The 16,329-nt window shown below is 39.2% G+C and overlaps 2 protein-coding genes across 3 annotated transcripts; both read right to left on the bottom strand.

Moving 5' to 3' along the window:
- Positions 1 to 325: 325 nt before the first annotated feature.
- LOC136668968 (transmembrane gamma-carboxyglutamic acid protein 3) lies at positions 326 to 10,181 on the bottom strand. Of its 2 annotated transcripts, XM_066646740.1 has the most exons (4): positions 10,149 to 10,181; positions 9,153 to 9,198; positions 5,865 to 6,025; positions 326 to 4,663 (listed from the first exon to the last, which is right to left on the bottom strand). In XM_066646740.1, exons 2-4 carry the CDS (start codon positions 9,160 to 9,162, stop codon positions 4,115 to 4,117), a joined length of 720 nt encoding a protein of 239 aa, XP_066502837.1. In that variant the 5' UTR covers positions 9,163 to 9,198; positions 10,149 to 10,181; the 3' UTR covers positions 326 to 4,114. The 2 variants fall into 2 exon arrangements, with proteins under 2 accessions (XP_066502837.1, XP_066502836.1); XM_066646739.1 differs by lacking the exon at positions 10,149 to 10,181 and having other exon boundaries at positions 9,153 to 9,462.
- A 1,300-nt stretch (positions 10,182 to 11,481) lies between these two features.
- ripply1 (ripply transcriptional repressor 1) lies at positions 11,482 to 13,971 on the bottom strand. Its single transcript, XM_066646629.1, has 4 exons — positions 13,773 to 13,971; positions 13,203 to 13,272; positions 12,405 to 12,478; positions 11,482 to 12,198 (listed from the first exon to the last, which is right to left on the bottom strand). The coding sequence occupies exons 1-4, from the start codon at positions 13,874 to 13,876 to the stop codon at positions 11,988 to 11,990; spliced, it is 459 nt and encodes a 152-aa protein (XP_066502726.1). The 5' UTR covers positions 13,877 to 13,971; the 3' UTR covers positions 11,482 to 11,987.
- Positions 13,972 to 16,329: the final 2,358 nt, after the last annotated feature.

Genomic DNA, 16,329 nt, shown 5'->3' with positions numbered 1-16,329 from the left:
TGTCCCAATATTCTGTCCATATAATGCATATGAATATGAAAAGAACACTATGTAATTTAGAAGATATTTTGTCATCTTGACTTTTACTTACAATTTACTTTATCACTTAAATAATACATAGACAAATGGGACTGTGTTTTTTTCCAAGATTGACTGTGGAAAAATGCAATCAAATGTGTAATCAAAACCTTTTTTTCAAATGCATGCTACATATTCAGGGTGTAACTATGCAAAATGGCATCCCTTTTCAACAAGCAGAAAAAAAATTACATAACAAAATGGAGATATGCCTTGTAATGAAAAGAGTCAAAGAGAACTGTGTGGCTCACTGGTTTAATATTCGCACAGAATACAGTGCTTTCACAAACAGGACTATTTGGCACTTCAAAACAGGTTGTTATGACAGAGGGAAGGGTGGTAGGGCAAATAGGTGACAAGGTAAATACAGATTTATTCTGTTCTCCAATCTTAACAAGAATATCAGCAGTAATCCTGGCTGTGCATTGTGCATATATAGCCGGATGACTGGGCCCATGCCTTCGATAGGAGAATTGTGGCAGGAGGCAAATATTAGCATAAAATTATATTGTGTCTCATTCTTTTATAAATGCCAACTATTGTTGTATTTTAGATTATATTCTAAATGTGAAATAGAATATTAAATTTGTATGTTTCAGACCTAAGGGTCCAGTCAACTGATACCACCACCTTGACCACAGTCCACTAAGAATGACAAGAAGAAAAAAAAAGAATGAACAATACATATGCATTTGTAATCACACTGATACGTTACACAAGTTCAATGTCATATTTGTGAGCAGTGGGCTGATATCCGTTTTTAAAGCCAGTCTGATTGGAAACTCTACAAAGAGGTAAACTTTAGCGCAAGAAAAGGATTTTTAGGGAAGACAATTTTCTGCAGTTTTTCAAGTCAACAAAATTGGCAAAAGCAAAACAAAGCTTTATGGCATGGTGATGGTCTTCATTTTTCTTTGGATGAGCTTCTTCATTGACCAGCTAGTGCTATCATAAGCCCTCTGTACCGTGAAGCAATCTGTGGTAGTAAAAATTATGTGAATAAACTAAAGCTATTAAAATAAATGAATATTCATGCTTTAATGACCAATAGCTGGTGAGTGCTATATACTTAAATATAAAGTTCTGAATACACAAATACATGAATATGAAAAAATTACTACTACTATGTGGAATGGAGTATGCCCGGTGACATAATTTGTATAGGTTTATGTATACACAAATGTACAACTTTTTATCATAGTACACAAATATGTATTACAATTTCAACAGCGCTTACACTGGTTTAAAAAAGTGTTTAAATAGATTTAACCAGCACATAAAGATATAGAGAGCCCCAGTAAAAATGTAGACATAATTAAAAGTCTTTAAAAAATAAGACAGTAATATGCATGAAAATAAAATTAAAAAACAACAACAAAAAACATTTATAGTCCATCATGCAATTTAGGCTGAGCAACAGAAAAAAGATGCACACATGTTCTGACATTTGATTGAGGACAAACAAAATGTCTAACTGTGGAAAAAAAACCTGTGGCTCTGGTGGCACATTCTAGGTAGGTAGTTGGCAATACAGAACCAGACATACACACACAAAGCACATTCACTCACACATCCTCTCTTGAACAAACACACAGTAGGTTACAGACAACACACACAGTGGTGTTACATTAGAAGCATATATGTGTAGCACTTTATTCACAACCTACAACTCTTTCAGCCCACACTTATTTATACTAGCCCGGACCAGTTTCCATTAACATCAGTTCCAAGATCAATTGTCTCCTATCCATTTGTTCATCAATCTCTCAAGAACAAAGCCACAAACTGATCCTAGGTCAGCAAGTTTCAACCATCGATACAGTCAATGTAGCAACTTAGTGCTTTGTCAGTGTAAAATTAGTTCAGCAACAGCTTTCCTTCATCACTGATTTCATAGGCTCAGGCCCCTTGGATGGGGATCAATCAAAGAGGCAGTATCACTAAAGTACCAGAAATAAGCCTTTCTTCCCCCTCAATGATTAGAGAGGAAGAGGGAAGGTCACCTCAATTTTTACAGACTTCACAAGCTGCTTTCTTACAAAATGAAGCCTTAGATAGCCACCCAGTTAGATCCAACTTCATTTGAGCATGTGGATGCCTTGTTTGTTCTCATTTTCCGGAGTGTTCTAATTATGTCTTTGTCCATGGTGTACCTTTTTTGGATTTTGGATCTTTGGAATTGGAGTCCAGCCCAAGTGCTCTATAATGCTACCACTAACATCAAGCTAAGGGCTTTAGCCGAGCCCCATCTGAGCCACTGGGTTTGACCTACAGGGATAAGCATGAGATGCTACATCATCATGACTCTAGCTAACGGAGCCCCTGAATCCGTTACAGTACTTTTTTTTCACTTGGATGTGGGTTTTTTTTTTTTTTTTTTTTTTTTTTTTTGCACAATCATTTACATGGTATTGTAACTTTGGCTTGTACCTACTGCTAGTATCTTGTAGTAGTAGTATTTTGAAGATAGCTTTGCCGCTCTGTCCCTGGATCCTTTTAAGTACTTTTGTACATGTGGCAACATGTTGTGCTCAATCATTGTTCAAGCTAAATTTGCTTTCATGTGTATCTTCTGCTACTTCTTGACATTCTCATACACGTGGCTCTGCTCTCATCTGAAAATAGTGCTGATTTTCTGTACCACTCAAAAACACAGCATTGAACGCCTCTCTCCCACCAACTCATTTCCTCTATTGGCTGGCAGTGAGAAATTATTTACATATTTACTGTAAAAGGCGGCAGTTCATTGGTTTTAACCTGAGCTGGAAAACACTGTTCAGGTGCATGTCAGTGGATGGGCAGCTTGGCTAACTCCTTCGAACCAAGAGTCATAGACAGTGTGCGAGGAACAAAATGACATGGACAAGCAGCATTAGACTACAGTATAGCACCCGGTGAGGTCAAAAAAGCCACATAATGCTTTATACAAATTCACACAGTTTGTTTTTTATGCCGTTATAAAAAAGAGTAACAAAAGCTGTAAACAGTCAGAGAGCAGAGAGAAGAAAAGAAAGACAGGAGGAGAACCAGGGGTTCAGGAGGAGTCTGGAATTTTATGTCACCCAGTATTTGTGCTCTCAGTGAGCTGAGTTTCTGTGTGTCTTGCAGTAGGGTCTAGGAAAGGATACAGTATTGGAAGTAGAATATTATAAGATTGGTGAAACCACTGGCAGCAAGATTGCTGAATACACAGAAAGACTGATTGACTATTGATTTCTGACTTGTAATTAAGGCCTGTGTCCAATTTCCTATTCAGGTACAGAGAGGGAGAATGTGTGCTGAATAGAAATGTGCAGGAAAAACTGTCACATTTTAGCAGTTCTACATTTAAACATGAATTGTTTCCATATCATAGCATGCTTTTAAAATGCCATTGCTGGATCGTCTCACTATTTGCATAATATTTTACAGTTTTTTGAGAAACAATTCCTGTTTGCTCTTTCTGATGATATGGTGTTGTACTAATTGTTTGGAAATTTGCCTGAAGGATTAATTTGATGTTAATATTTGACACTTCCACAGTGGACTGGACACTGTACAATGTGATGGCACACAGTGATCCGAAATATTATACACAAGTTATCTACCAATCCATGTGCTTCAGGGATTAGCCACCACTTGTTTTTTCCTTGAACCTGTGCTTTTTTCATTTTAATATCCAAAGAGATACCAGAAAACTTCCCCATTTCCTTGTTTAGGTATCCTATTCCGAATACTAAAGTCAAAGTTGGATTCAAAAGATGCACTGGGTGCTAGGTGAAGCAGTGATGGGTTGGCAGATGGAATTTTGGAAGATTGTGAGAAAAAGCAGTGAGGGGTCCCGTCCGTAAAGCATGTTCACTCTTTGTTTGGGGAATAGGGTCACCCACCCATCCATCGTGAACATTTGGACAGTAGCCCAGGACAAGTCAAGAGGCCAATAACGCAGTTAGCTGGCAAGGTAGTCCAAGTGAGACCCTCATGACGACAGTTCGAGATTGGAAAGCTTCCCCAAAATGACAGTACCTGGCAGTTTTCTGTTTTTATTCTTTCATTCTTACTTTTCTTTAACTATCTCTTCATATTTAGGTGGTGGGTCACTGTAAGTGGCCGTAGTCTCGTCGCTGCTGCTCTCTAAATGGCCGGTCACTTCCTCGTAGGACGGGGGAGGTGTGGCCCCAGACAAACGTGAAGCCACAGACATAGATGAATCCTGAACATAGAGGCCACGGCCATTTGCAGCCTGATTAGCGTGATTGGAAGTGTCCGCAGTGGTGGAGGCTCCTCCCCCACGTTCTCCACTACTGCTGACCACCACCGTCGGCCTATCATGGCAGTTGTCTGTGTGGGAGGGGCCATCACGGTGCACAAGGATTCTAGGAAGTCTTCGGCCATTGCGGTTGGCCAGGTAGCGGTTCTGTGTGTAGGCTGGACGCCGGCGTGTGGCCTTCTGTAGCTGGCAACGCCAGATGAGGAAGAGTGCGATGATGATGAGGAGGGCCACACCCAGCAGTGGCACCAGCATGTACACAGTGTCTGCCCGCTCCGAGTGCGATTCAACATTGCTTCTCACCGTGTAGACACTCCGTGTCTTCCAAAACTCCATCTACAGTTCAGAAAACAGTATCTCAGTACAACACACTCAATAAAGCAACATTAAGCAAGATTTAATATTTTTGCTCCTGGGTTAGTCCTAAAGTTCATTCATTTATTTTATGTAACTGCTTATCCAGTTCAGGGTCGTGGTGGGTCTGAAGCCTACCTTGAATTACTGGGCTCAAGGTGGGAACAAACCCTGGAGGGGGCTCCACTCCTTCGCAGTGCAACATATATACACTCTCATGTGTTTTTGGATCATGGGAGGAACACACCCACATGGACAACAGACCACACTCCTCACAGACAGTCACCCAGAGCGGGACATGAACCCACAACTTCTAGGACCCTGGAGCTGTGTGACTGCGGCACTACCTGCTGCGCCACCATGCCGCCCTTGTCCTAAAGTAGTCCTAAAGGGTGGGTGGTAGTTTCCTATCCACCTCCGAAAGTTACATAGTGCAGTTTTCCAGTAATCCCAGAGTAGCAACAACAGAGGCTCTGTTCTCCCTATTACACAACAGTGGAGCATCACAATGATTTTGAAAATCATTTATTTATTTATTCATTATCTGTAACCGCTTATCCAGTTCAGGGTCATGGTGGGTTCAGAGCCTACCTGGAATCATTGGGCGCAAAGCGGGAATACACCCTGGAGGGGGCGCCCGTCCTTCACAGGGCAACACAGAGACACACACATTCACTCACACCTAGGGACACTTTTGAGTCGCCAATCCACCTACCAACGTGTGTTTTTGGACGGTGGGAGGAAACCGGACCACCCGGAGGAAACCCACGCGGACATGGGGAGAACACACCAAGTCACCCGGAGCGGGAATCGAACCCACAAGCTCCAGGCCCCTTACCTGCTGCGCCACCGTGCCGCCAGTTGCAAATTTAATGTAAAAAATTATAAACTGATTTTATAATAACATGCAATTGTGGCTTTTGTCATCCTTTACCTGAACATACAATAATAATAATAATAATAATAATAATAATAATAATACAGCAATAACAATCTGTAAATTAAAACAATACCATTTTTTGATAATGATCTTGAAAAGACATTATTTACTAACAATCAAGAACCAAAAACTCGGTACTGTTATAATGAATACACATATTAATCAAACAAGGAAAATAGAGAAACATCTGTACATTCATGCTTTAGCTGAGACTACCTGAGCTAATAAAATGATAGCACTTACTGTTTTTTCCTTGTTTTCAAAAACTTCATTGGCCTCCTCAAAACTGCAGCTCTCTTCCACACACTCTCTCTCAATGTTGCCTTGTCGTAACTCCTCCAGGAAACCATTGGCCCTTGGAAAACGCTTGAGGAGAGAGTTAGCATCCTTACCCTCTAGGAATGCTGTCCAGTAAAGAAAAAGGGAAAAAAATAAGGAGTAAGACAGAGGAATCGTAGGGAGAGACAGAAAGAGAGAGATAGAGTGAGAGAATAACATACATGCCATGGGTGATGTCACAACAAGAGACAAGCAGATGGAGTCACTTGAGTCCATCAGAGCTCTAGAAACAGTGCTGTGTCATTGCTTCTGTAAGAGAGAGTGCGTGTGTGTGTGTGTGTGTGTATTTAAACCTGTTTAAAATAAAGAAAAGGAAAATAGGCCTGACCAGGATTTATCTAGCTATTATACAAGCCTTAGGAAAATCATTGGGGTCAGCTCAAATACTTTGTAGTTCTACAATTACTGACTGTAGTCCATCTCTTGTTCTGTATACATACTTTCCCCACTTTAACCTTGTTTATCAATGATCAGGACCATCACAGAACATTAAATATTTGGCTTGTGGATCATTCTCAGCACTGTAGTGATGCTGACGTGGTGGTAGTGTATTTGCATGTGTTACGCTGGTACGAGTGGATCAGACACAGCAGGGCTGCTTAAGTTTTTCCAAACTGTGTCCACTCACTGTCCACTTTATTAGACACACCTACCTTGCAGGCCCCTCTTGCAGATGTAAAGTCAGAGACAGTACTTCATCCGTTGCTTCAGTTTCTGTTAGTCGTCCTCTGGTCCTTCATCAGTGGACACTGAATGCTGCCCACAGGACAAAAGTATGTAGAGCAGCAGATGGACTACAACCTGTAATGGTAGAACTACACTCCTACTGCTCCTGTGTGGTCATTGGAGCTGAGAGATTAGACAGTAAGTGCAGAAACAAGGAGGTGGTCATAATGTTATGGCTGACCAGTGTATAATATATTGGAGACATCACTATGACTCCCACATCCATAAGTTTGAGTTTGGAATTTATCTTGATTTGGAGTGAGCTTCTGTGGGGGGAAATGGCCTTCCATTTCTCAGCTCAGCCTCAGCTTGCATCATTTCTCCCTACACAAATATCTATCACACATATAAATATGTATGTGGGCTATTTTAAATTATCAAAGTAAGGCACAGGGAGAACCAGGCAAAAAGAACACTGATGGTTTTGACACATGAATGATAAACAACATAAGACACACTGAATGTGAAAAAATTGTAGACAGCACTTATGAGTGAATTCAACTATTTTAAAGTGCACCTAATGTGAACACAGATTTTCCAATTCTCACACATTTTACTGTCAACAGAAAAGCATTAATTAATTTTATGAGCGGCCAGATTGGCCATCAATCTTGCCATGTACTTTTTAAATCTACTTTTCATAAAGTGATGTGTCACTGATATTGTGTATGCATCCCTAGTTCCAAAAAATTTGAGCACAGCCTATTAAAAAGAGATAAAACTAAATAATTTTCTCATGAAAACTAAATAAAAACAGAAAGCAATGATTTGCAAATCTCATAGATCAATATTGTATTCACCACAGAACACATAAAGTATCAGATGTTGGAGCAAGACATTTTAACATATCATGAAAAATATTAACTAAATTTTCATTTGATGGCAGAAACTAATAAAAATACTAATAAAAAGGTAAAAGTACTAATAAAAAGGATCAATCTACAACTAAGTCACATGACTGGGTATAAAAAGAGCATTTTATAGAGGATGAGTCTGTCAGAAGCACGAAGCATGAAATGAACAGAGGTTTACCAATCAGCAAAAATATTTGTCTAAGAATTGCAGAGCAATTTCAGAGAAAATTTCTCAATGTAAAATTGTGAACACTATGAAGATTGACAGCACATATATAAAAAATTCAGAGAATCTGGAGAAATCCTTGTGCAAAAGAGAGCAGGCCCACAGTCAATAATGGACACTCATGATGGTCGGGACCTCAGACAGCACTGCATTAAAAACAGGCCTGATTCTGTACTGGGGATCACTGCATGGGCCCAGGAACACTTCCAGAAATCCTTGTATGTAAACACATTTCACCATGCAATCCACAAATACAAGTTACAAGTTACAAGTTTCATGATACAAGGTGTATCATGAAAAGAACAAACCATATGGCAACACGATCCAGAAACACCACCATCTTCTTTGGGCCCAAGCTAATTTAAAATGGACTGACGCAAAGTGGGAAACTGTTCAGCATCATAAAACATTTGACGCATCATGAAATCAAGTCCAACAAAGACTCAGGACTAATCCTACATCGGAAAAGAATAGCCTCTCCCAAACTCCAGCAAATTACCTGCTCACTCCCCAGACGTTTACAGACGATGGTTAGAAGTAGAGGGAATGCTTCACAATGGTAGACGTTGCCCTGTCCCAAGTTTTTTGTGATACATTGCTGCCATCAAGTGTCTAATTGAGTGAATATTTTTCATGAAATGGTAAAATGTCTCACTTTCAACATTTGATAAGTGTTCTATGTTCTATTTTGAATAAAATATGGGTACATGAGATTTGCCATTATTGCATTTTGTTTTCATTTACATTTACTTACATTTTACACAGTATCCCAACTTTTTTTGGAATTGGGTTTGTATTTGATATGTAATACATTTATCAGATCTGAAAATATGTAGATTTTGATTTTGCTGGAGTCAGAGTCTATTATTTCGAACAAGAAAACACACTATTAGGAAGATAATTAATATACATATTCAATTTATAGATACTCTGATTAAACAGAACAGGTATGGGCTCTTAATGCATCTAATTATGTTCTAAATTATCTCTATTTTATTATTATAATTACCTCCAACAAAAAAAGAAAGCTTTATGCAATGAAAGGAATCGTGGTAACACACAGTAACTCTGACTTTACTATGATTTAATGCACAGTGTGCAGTGTGAACATTCACATGTTGTGACTCCTCTGTCAACATATTTCCATAGACTTTTCTATCTATTACAGGTAAATAAAGCATCAAAGTTATTTTGAAGCTGTGATTTTAAGGTAGAAATACTACCTAGGGTTCCTTTAAATGTGATGACTTAAGCCCATATCTTTTCACAGTTGGAGTTTAACTTAAAGACAAATTTATATTAAAGCTTTTGAAGTTTGATCAGTGAAACATTGTTCTTTTAAGAAAACAGAATGTACTATGATGTGCAGTAAACTCTCTTGCTCACCTGCTGCCATGCTACCACTGGAAAAATCAATGCAGGGTGCTCTGGACTGAGGAGAAAAACACATTGTGAAAGAGTTGTGTGTGGCAGTCTTTATCTTTCTTTTCTACGGGTTTTAGTCTTAGAGAAACCAAACGGAGGTCATTAGAAGGCAGTCACACATCTGGCCCTGAATAACATGGTGAGGGCAACAACACACTCTTGCAGAAACATGTCCTTGACTGAAGGGACACAAACACGAGCACTCAGTCTTTACTTGAGAAACGCCAAGAACATGGTGTGAACAGTAACACATCAAAACATCTTGCAAACCCGTGCAGAAGACACTAAAGTTTGGGTGTATGTTAAAGGTTGTCCGCCTTTAATACGTGTCTAACCCTCTCTCACATGAATATGCATGAGGAGGAGGGCGGGGGAGGAGGTTTCCATGGAAACCGAGCGGGGTAGATGTGCCATTAGCGTTCAGGAGCTAAATTTATATCACTATGCCGTATCAGTGCTTCAACACAAACAGAACGGAATTCACCATCTTAACCAGTTTCACTTGCGGTGTTTACATCGAAGGCGGACCTCAAAGCGTGTCTTCTTTATTTAATCTAATTTCTAGCATTTTAAAGTGTCGTGCTCGATAAGTACAAGTCGAGAACGGACTGTTATTCGTCACTTTATCCACCGTCCATTGGTGAAAGCTACATAGTTTGAACGTAGGATAGAGTGTTTGATAAAAAGAGGAGCAGCTATCACTAGGTACGTCTCCCATGTCTTAAGAGTCACATCCCTCTGCCATACAAGCGAATCAAATATTAATCAAAACATCAGCCTAGAAGAGGACTCTGAAAACTCCTTCGAGGCTATACATTATAAATTCATATAGACAGCTTATGTGTCCTTTCTTTTATTTTTGGTTTCTGTAAAAATAGAACGAATGCCACACATGTCGCCCACAAATCTAACTTCTAACGGAAGCGCGTATGAAAACAAAAATATATAAAGCCCTACCTTCCCCGCCGTTACGACTGCCGATCCATTTCGTCCCTGTTTCCACCGAGGGAGCATCCACATGAGTCACGGAGAGCGGTTGATCGACAAGGATACGGACCAATAAGAACGGGAGGCTTTCCCCGGTGAGCCAATCTGCGCGCTACTAATTATTTTGGACGCGCAAGGTCACGCCTCTGGAATGAAAAATAAATAAAGCCCTGGGATTTGTAGTCCGCACACTGGCAGGCTGCAAGCACATTTACACCTTTCCATGAAACTGACAGGTAATTTTAGTTCATCATTCATGCTGATTTATTAACAAAACTGATTCTATAAATAGCACTGATTGTATTTTTTATTTCTTGCAGGGAAAAATCTTGGCGGCTCTCCACCCATGCCACACCTTACGTAAAAAGACTACATTTCCCTACGCCCGCGATTCTCTTTAAACCCATTCATTTTTATTAGGTCAGTCTTGAACTTATCTGTGACATTTTTGTGTGTCACCTGTAGTGGGAATAGTTTTGTTGTGGTAGTCTAAATCTGTCCCACCAAATGTCGCAGAAAGGCTGTGAAAGAGATGGCCGAAAAGTCTATATCCATTAATGATATATTTTACACAAAAGCAAGCTATTCGTTTATCAGGGATATCACCGAGGGGATAAGGTGTCAAATAATTAATCACTTAGGAATGTAGTAGTGAAAGAATAAAAATCCAAGGAGTTTCCAATATTAGAGTAAAAACAATATTTATATATATAAAGAAAACTATGAACAGCGACAATAGAAAATTGTGCCAAATAAAGACTGGACTTTGGAGTTTGTTTGTTTTTTTTTTTTTGAGAAATTCAAGGAAAATATCCCAACAAAACCACAAGCTTTGATTGCTCTGAAGCTCTCTGCTTTTTTTCAGAATTCTACACACACACAGGTTTTTTAAACTTATGCAGTATGTCTGTGTGAGACGTACACAAAAGTTATTTTACAACAATAGAAACACTTGCATACCTTTTCCAGTATGAGCATTATGGGAAAATAGGAATTTAGTTATTTTTTAACCATTTGTTCATAATCAACAGCTGTGGTGTAGCTAATAACAGTGACATCCTGTGAACTGTGACACTGGTGGAGAGCTACTTCTTTGACCTCTGACATTCTCCACAAAGCATAGCCCCTCTTCGCTATCAGTTCCACAGCACTTAAAACTAGGCAGACGTGGAACAGGCCCACTCAGGGCAAGCTCAATTGGCAAACATCAAAGAGGAAATCACCAGGGCTTAAAAAGAGGCATCACTCACAGTCTCGGCTAAAATAAATGGAGAAACCAAGCTTTGTTATTTTTCATATAGTTTATTCTGTGTCAAATGCACAAAAAGTACAAAAATAAGACATAAATATATATATATATATATATATACAACATAAATTAGGGAGAGAGGAATAAAATTAAAATAATAAAAAAAGGAATCTCGTGTACAAAACAAAAGCGACCCTGAGATGGCTTGGAAACAACACATTCATCCCAATGTGGGATTGTTTTCCATTATTCAATTCCCAGAGGAATTTACATTTAGGAAGATTTCTGTCCTTTTTACGGCATTAAATGAATGGAATTTGAAAAAAGCTCCCAGTGATTCCAGGTAGGCTTTGGACCTACCACAACACTGAATAGTGGTTACAGACAATGAATAAGTGAATGAATTTGAAAAAAAAAAAAAGGACATCCATGCAGGTTGCTGTGTACATGCATTATCAGAATGTTTCATTTGTGAAGACACTCTGTATGATCGTTCTTGAGATTGTCTGTATGAAAGTCTTCGACTAAGTTTTCTATCAGTTTTTTCTCAATATATGTATTCAGTTGTAGGTGGAGAACTGGTTCTGGGTTTTGAGGGAGTCCTTTTCATCAGTGTCTTCCTCTTCCTCCCAGTCATCCTGGTCATCTTCTTCATCCTCACTGTCAGACTCATCATAGAAGCTGATAGTTGCCTGGACTGGGAAGTTTCTCAGCAGTACTTCACCATCACTGTAGAGGTAGTCATATGACTTGGACCTTGGCCAGAAGAGTCTGTTATAAAAAGAGAACAAACATTTAAAATAACATTCCCTTTGGGCTGAAAATATGCTGTACTTTTTCAGTTTGGCTACAAATTTAAGCTTTCCTTCACAAAATGCCAGATCATTTTCTTAATTTAGCTGTCTTACTTCAGTGGGATACCCTTAATATAGATTACAACTTCACAGACCAAAACCAACCAAAACAAGAGCACTGACCTGACAGGGTGCTGGAAAGACTGAGCTTTGCCATCTGCTGTGGTGTTAGTCGGCACTGTTGGTCTGGCATAAGGCTGTAAAGAGAGGAAAGAGGTGTAAGGCCACATTTGCAAAGCACAAAAACGAGCAAAAGCATCCAACACGGCTTCCTGCCTAGTGTTTATGGGGTGACATCAGCGCCAGCTTTGTGGCTGTATAGCGCCTTGGGCAGGATGCAATTGCTGTGACTAGGTGGGTGTCAGGCTAAGGGTGGGAAACTGGCCCAAACATGCTCCCCAGAGTCAGAGGTGTCTACTTCAATCTTGGCAGGCGCTCTGTACCTCTCTGGAAGCTATTCTTCCTACACCTCTTCGCTGGGTGCCAAACTTACTCTGTATCAGACAGTGGTACCATATGGCACAGTGTGTCAGCTTTACAGTTGCTCTCTCTGCCTTTGCGCAGAGTGGCTCAGTGTCAACAAAACAGCCTGACAGTCACACCTCCTGCTCTAGCATACTGTTGCTAATGTGCTCCACATGCCTGTCTGTCTCCTTCAAGCTCCCTGCTGGCTCCAAGGACTCTTTTGAAAGGGCTTCTTTTGAAAACACTATAGGCTTTCAATGCACTGCTGAAGCCTCATTAATTTGAATTCACTCATATTTCTCAGTGCAAATAACCAGTCTGGGGAAATTTCCACATGAATGTAAATTATTCTGAGGTGTGACCTACAACTGCATCAGATTAAAGAATGCATTCACTATTACGCAATGACATTGAAGACTTTTTAAATGTGATCATGATTATGAGAGTAAAACTTACACATGAGATCTTGGTCTTCCTGCAAACATTTTGGCTGGTGACGAGCCAGGGTCTCCACAAGCTAGCATGACTGTAAGAAGAAAAGAGTAAGAAGGTCACTGACTGAACATGAAGATTTTAAATGCTGTTCACATGGACTACCAGGTCAATTTCCCAATAGGGAAACCCCTATTTGATGCTGGATTTTATACAAATTAATAAAATCTACAGCTCCTGCCATTTGAAAATTGTGGTAATTTATTCTAAAACAGTTTACAGACTATGTTGAAAATTGCTTTGAGCAGGCTTTACACAATATTACAATATAATTATTACTACATTTATAAGAGAATCTAGTAAAAGTTCCCACTAAACATTATCTGTTTAGTTTTCAAAATTGTAACAACTCATACGAAGCATTTTGAAATTAAACTGGAATTGCAACTTTAATATGAAAACGATTCATTGTTCAACCCTCAAAACTATTTCCCCTGAGAATACATACAGGCATATAGACAAAGCAAAAAAAAAAAACACTGATATATTTCTCGGGGTAGAAGCGTTATTTAAGATGTGAGGGGTTGTGCTCACCTGCTCATGGACGACTGTTGAAGCCCAAGCTGAGGCTCTGCCGAGAGAAATGCTGAAGGGCTGACGAAAGACGTCTGAGCTGCGACAAGGCAAGCAGAATTCATGTTTCTTTGGCTTCGTGTCGTAGTCCGAAAGAGAAAAAAGAGCAGATCCGTTTGAAGCGGTAACTTCCTCTGAAGGAGAAAAGGCGACGACAAACTGAAGAGAATGAGAGCAAATGAATGAAGAAGAGGTGATATCCGCCTTTATAAAGAAGCAAGCGCGAGGAGGGGTGTGGTTTCGGGTATAGGCGTGGTTTATGTGTACGGGGCGTGGCTTTGATAGGAGGTGTGTTTTGAATGGTCTTCACGACAAAATGTCTAATCATTTGCCAAATGAGTGGACTGCTGGGGGACATTTGGGTGTGAAGACTTCCCCAGTTGTATAAACAGGCCACCACAGCGTGAGAGTGAGAAATCTGGTACCGTGAGGTTATTACAACAACACAGAGGGGCAAACTTACACACCATCTGTGAGAAGGACAACAGGGGGCATTGGCAGGATTCGGGGCCATATATAACACAGATAATAGTTAATAGGGTTTCAATGGGCTGTAGCGTATTGGATAACGTCATGTCTAATACATTTAAAACACACCGTTTCACTACAAATAATACATTCCTAACGCAGACGTATTAGGGAAAACTATAAGGAAATAGACCTATTTGTTCAAGAGAGAGAAAGCAGAAAGACAATCAGTTCTAATGTGGAAAGTCATTTTTATTTACAAAGCACATAAAAAGAAAGACAGCTTGATACAATTTTGGTGGTGGACATAGTTTTGATTCTAGACATAGTAAATTTACAAATATCAGCAGCCTAATTTCACACTTTTTAATTGATGATTAAATAAAGTTCAACAGTATTTGATTCTAATCCCGCCCATAGTTGTACAACAGACAAATATATAATCAGATACTTTCAATACTTTCAAGATGTAACCAAAATGTAAGGTGAACAGTGACTGAAAAATACACAAGTAGGCCATAACTTACAATTAACTTAAAGGTTAACTGAAGTTTTATTCAGCCAACATTTTTTTCAAAATTATGAATTTATTTTAATGCTGCTCAGTAAGTAACTTCCAGTTAATTCTACACAAATCACAGCTCTATGTGTTCGAGTGTTTCATTATTGAAAGAACGATAAAAGTCCTTTGTGCTGCGCGGTTCTAGCCGCTGATCTGTGATCAGCTCTCCCGCACATTAAAGAGGAAGTTCTCTCTGTGTGTCTTCGCTTGATCTGATCTCAGGGCGGCTCAAGTCTTGCGCTGTGTTTTTCTTGAAGCACGCGCTGGCGTAGGAGGCCGTTAAGCCAGGCGCCAAATCTCTCACTACGCGGCTTTAATGAGTCCCTAATGGAGGCCTGATGGACTTAGCGGCTCCGTTTGGAAAGGCAAACTCTTCAGGACAGAACCATACTGACCTCCTGCAGGGCCAGCAAACTGAGAAGAGGGGCAAAAGGCACAAATGGAAAGAAGCACGCTAACACAATGCATTTTGGGGCTATTTCATAGATTTTGTGGAGACTTACAACTAACCCTATACATAAATAGTCCCTACTAGCCTAAACCTAACCCTAACCCCGAACTAGTCCTAATGTTAGCTTCACATTTAAATATGTCTTCACCAACTTGTGATCCCCAAGAGGAGTTGAAGTCTTCATACTGAAAAGTGGTTTTTGTCCTCACAGCGTTTTATATACCTGGTACAAACACACATTATAATCTTCATCTATGAAGAGATTACACAATTCAGTTTTAGCTGATTTAATTTACCTTAATTTCGTAGTAATAAGCCTTGGATTTTAACCTAACGAGACACATGCCTGTAAATACACGATTTTCCGTTTTATTTTTATGGTATATTTTGAGCTATGAACTATTAAATAATAATTTTTATTATTACCATGTAATGCATATTAGTATTATTTTGTGTTCATTAGCAACATTTCAGGAGACATTTTGTTTGCTGTGTCTTCTGGCAAAAATTAAACAAATGTAACCAATTTGGCTGTACATAAATGTATAAAAGTATTTAATCTTATGATAATTTTCAGCGTCACAAGTTTAAAATATATATTGACTATATATTGACATATGATTCAGTTCCGTAGCCACAATTCCTTGTATTTCAAGTTTAGATTTTGAGACTCACTTATAAATCTAAAAGCCAATAACTTTACAGAAAATACCAAATTAATTTAATACCCCAGACAGGTATTAAACCTGTTCTTGGACTACACAACATTTTGAACTGTAATATATTCTCAATTGAAAGGAGAATATAGTCCAGGATTAAGCTTAATACCTGTGTGGGAAGCCAGCCCCAAGTGTAGCAAATCTTTGCTAGAAAAGTTTGAAGATGAAACAACAATAGAGGTTTTAAAATCAGCTTTGTAGACTGAATTAAATTTAAATTTCATAGGCCCTTAACTATAAACCATCAGCTCTGGTTAACACTGAACTGTCATTAAACACATTATCTCCAGCAAATGCCTAATCTCAAAAAATAGATGT

This window comes from Hoplias malabaricus, chromosome 15 (assembly GCF_029633855.1).
Source record: "Hoplias malabaricus isolate fHopMal1 chromosome 15, fHopMal1.hap1, whole genome shotgun sequence".
NCBI lineage: Eukaryota > Metazoa > Chordata > Actinopteri > Characiformes > Erythrinidae > Hoplias > Hoplias malabaricus.
This window is presented reverse-complemented; position numbering and strand designations above follow the sequence as displayed.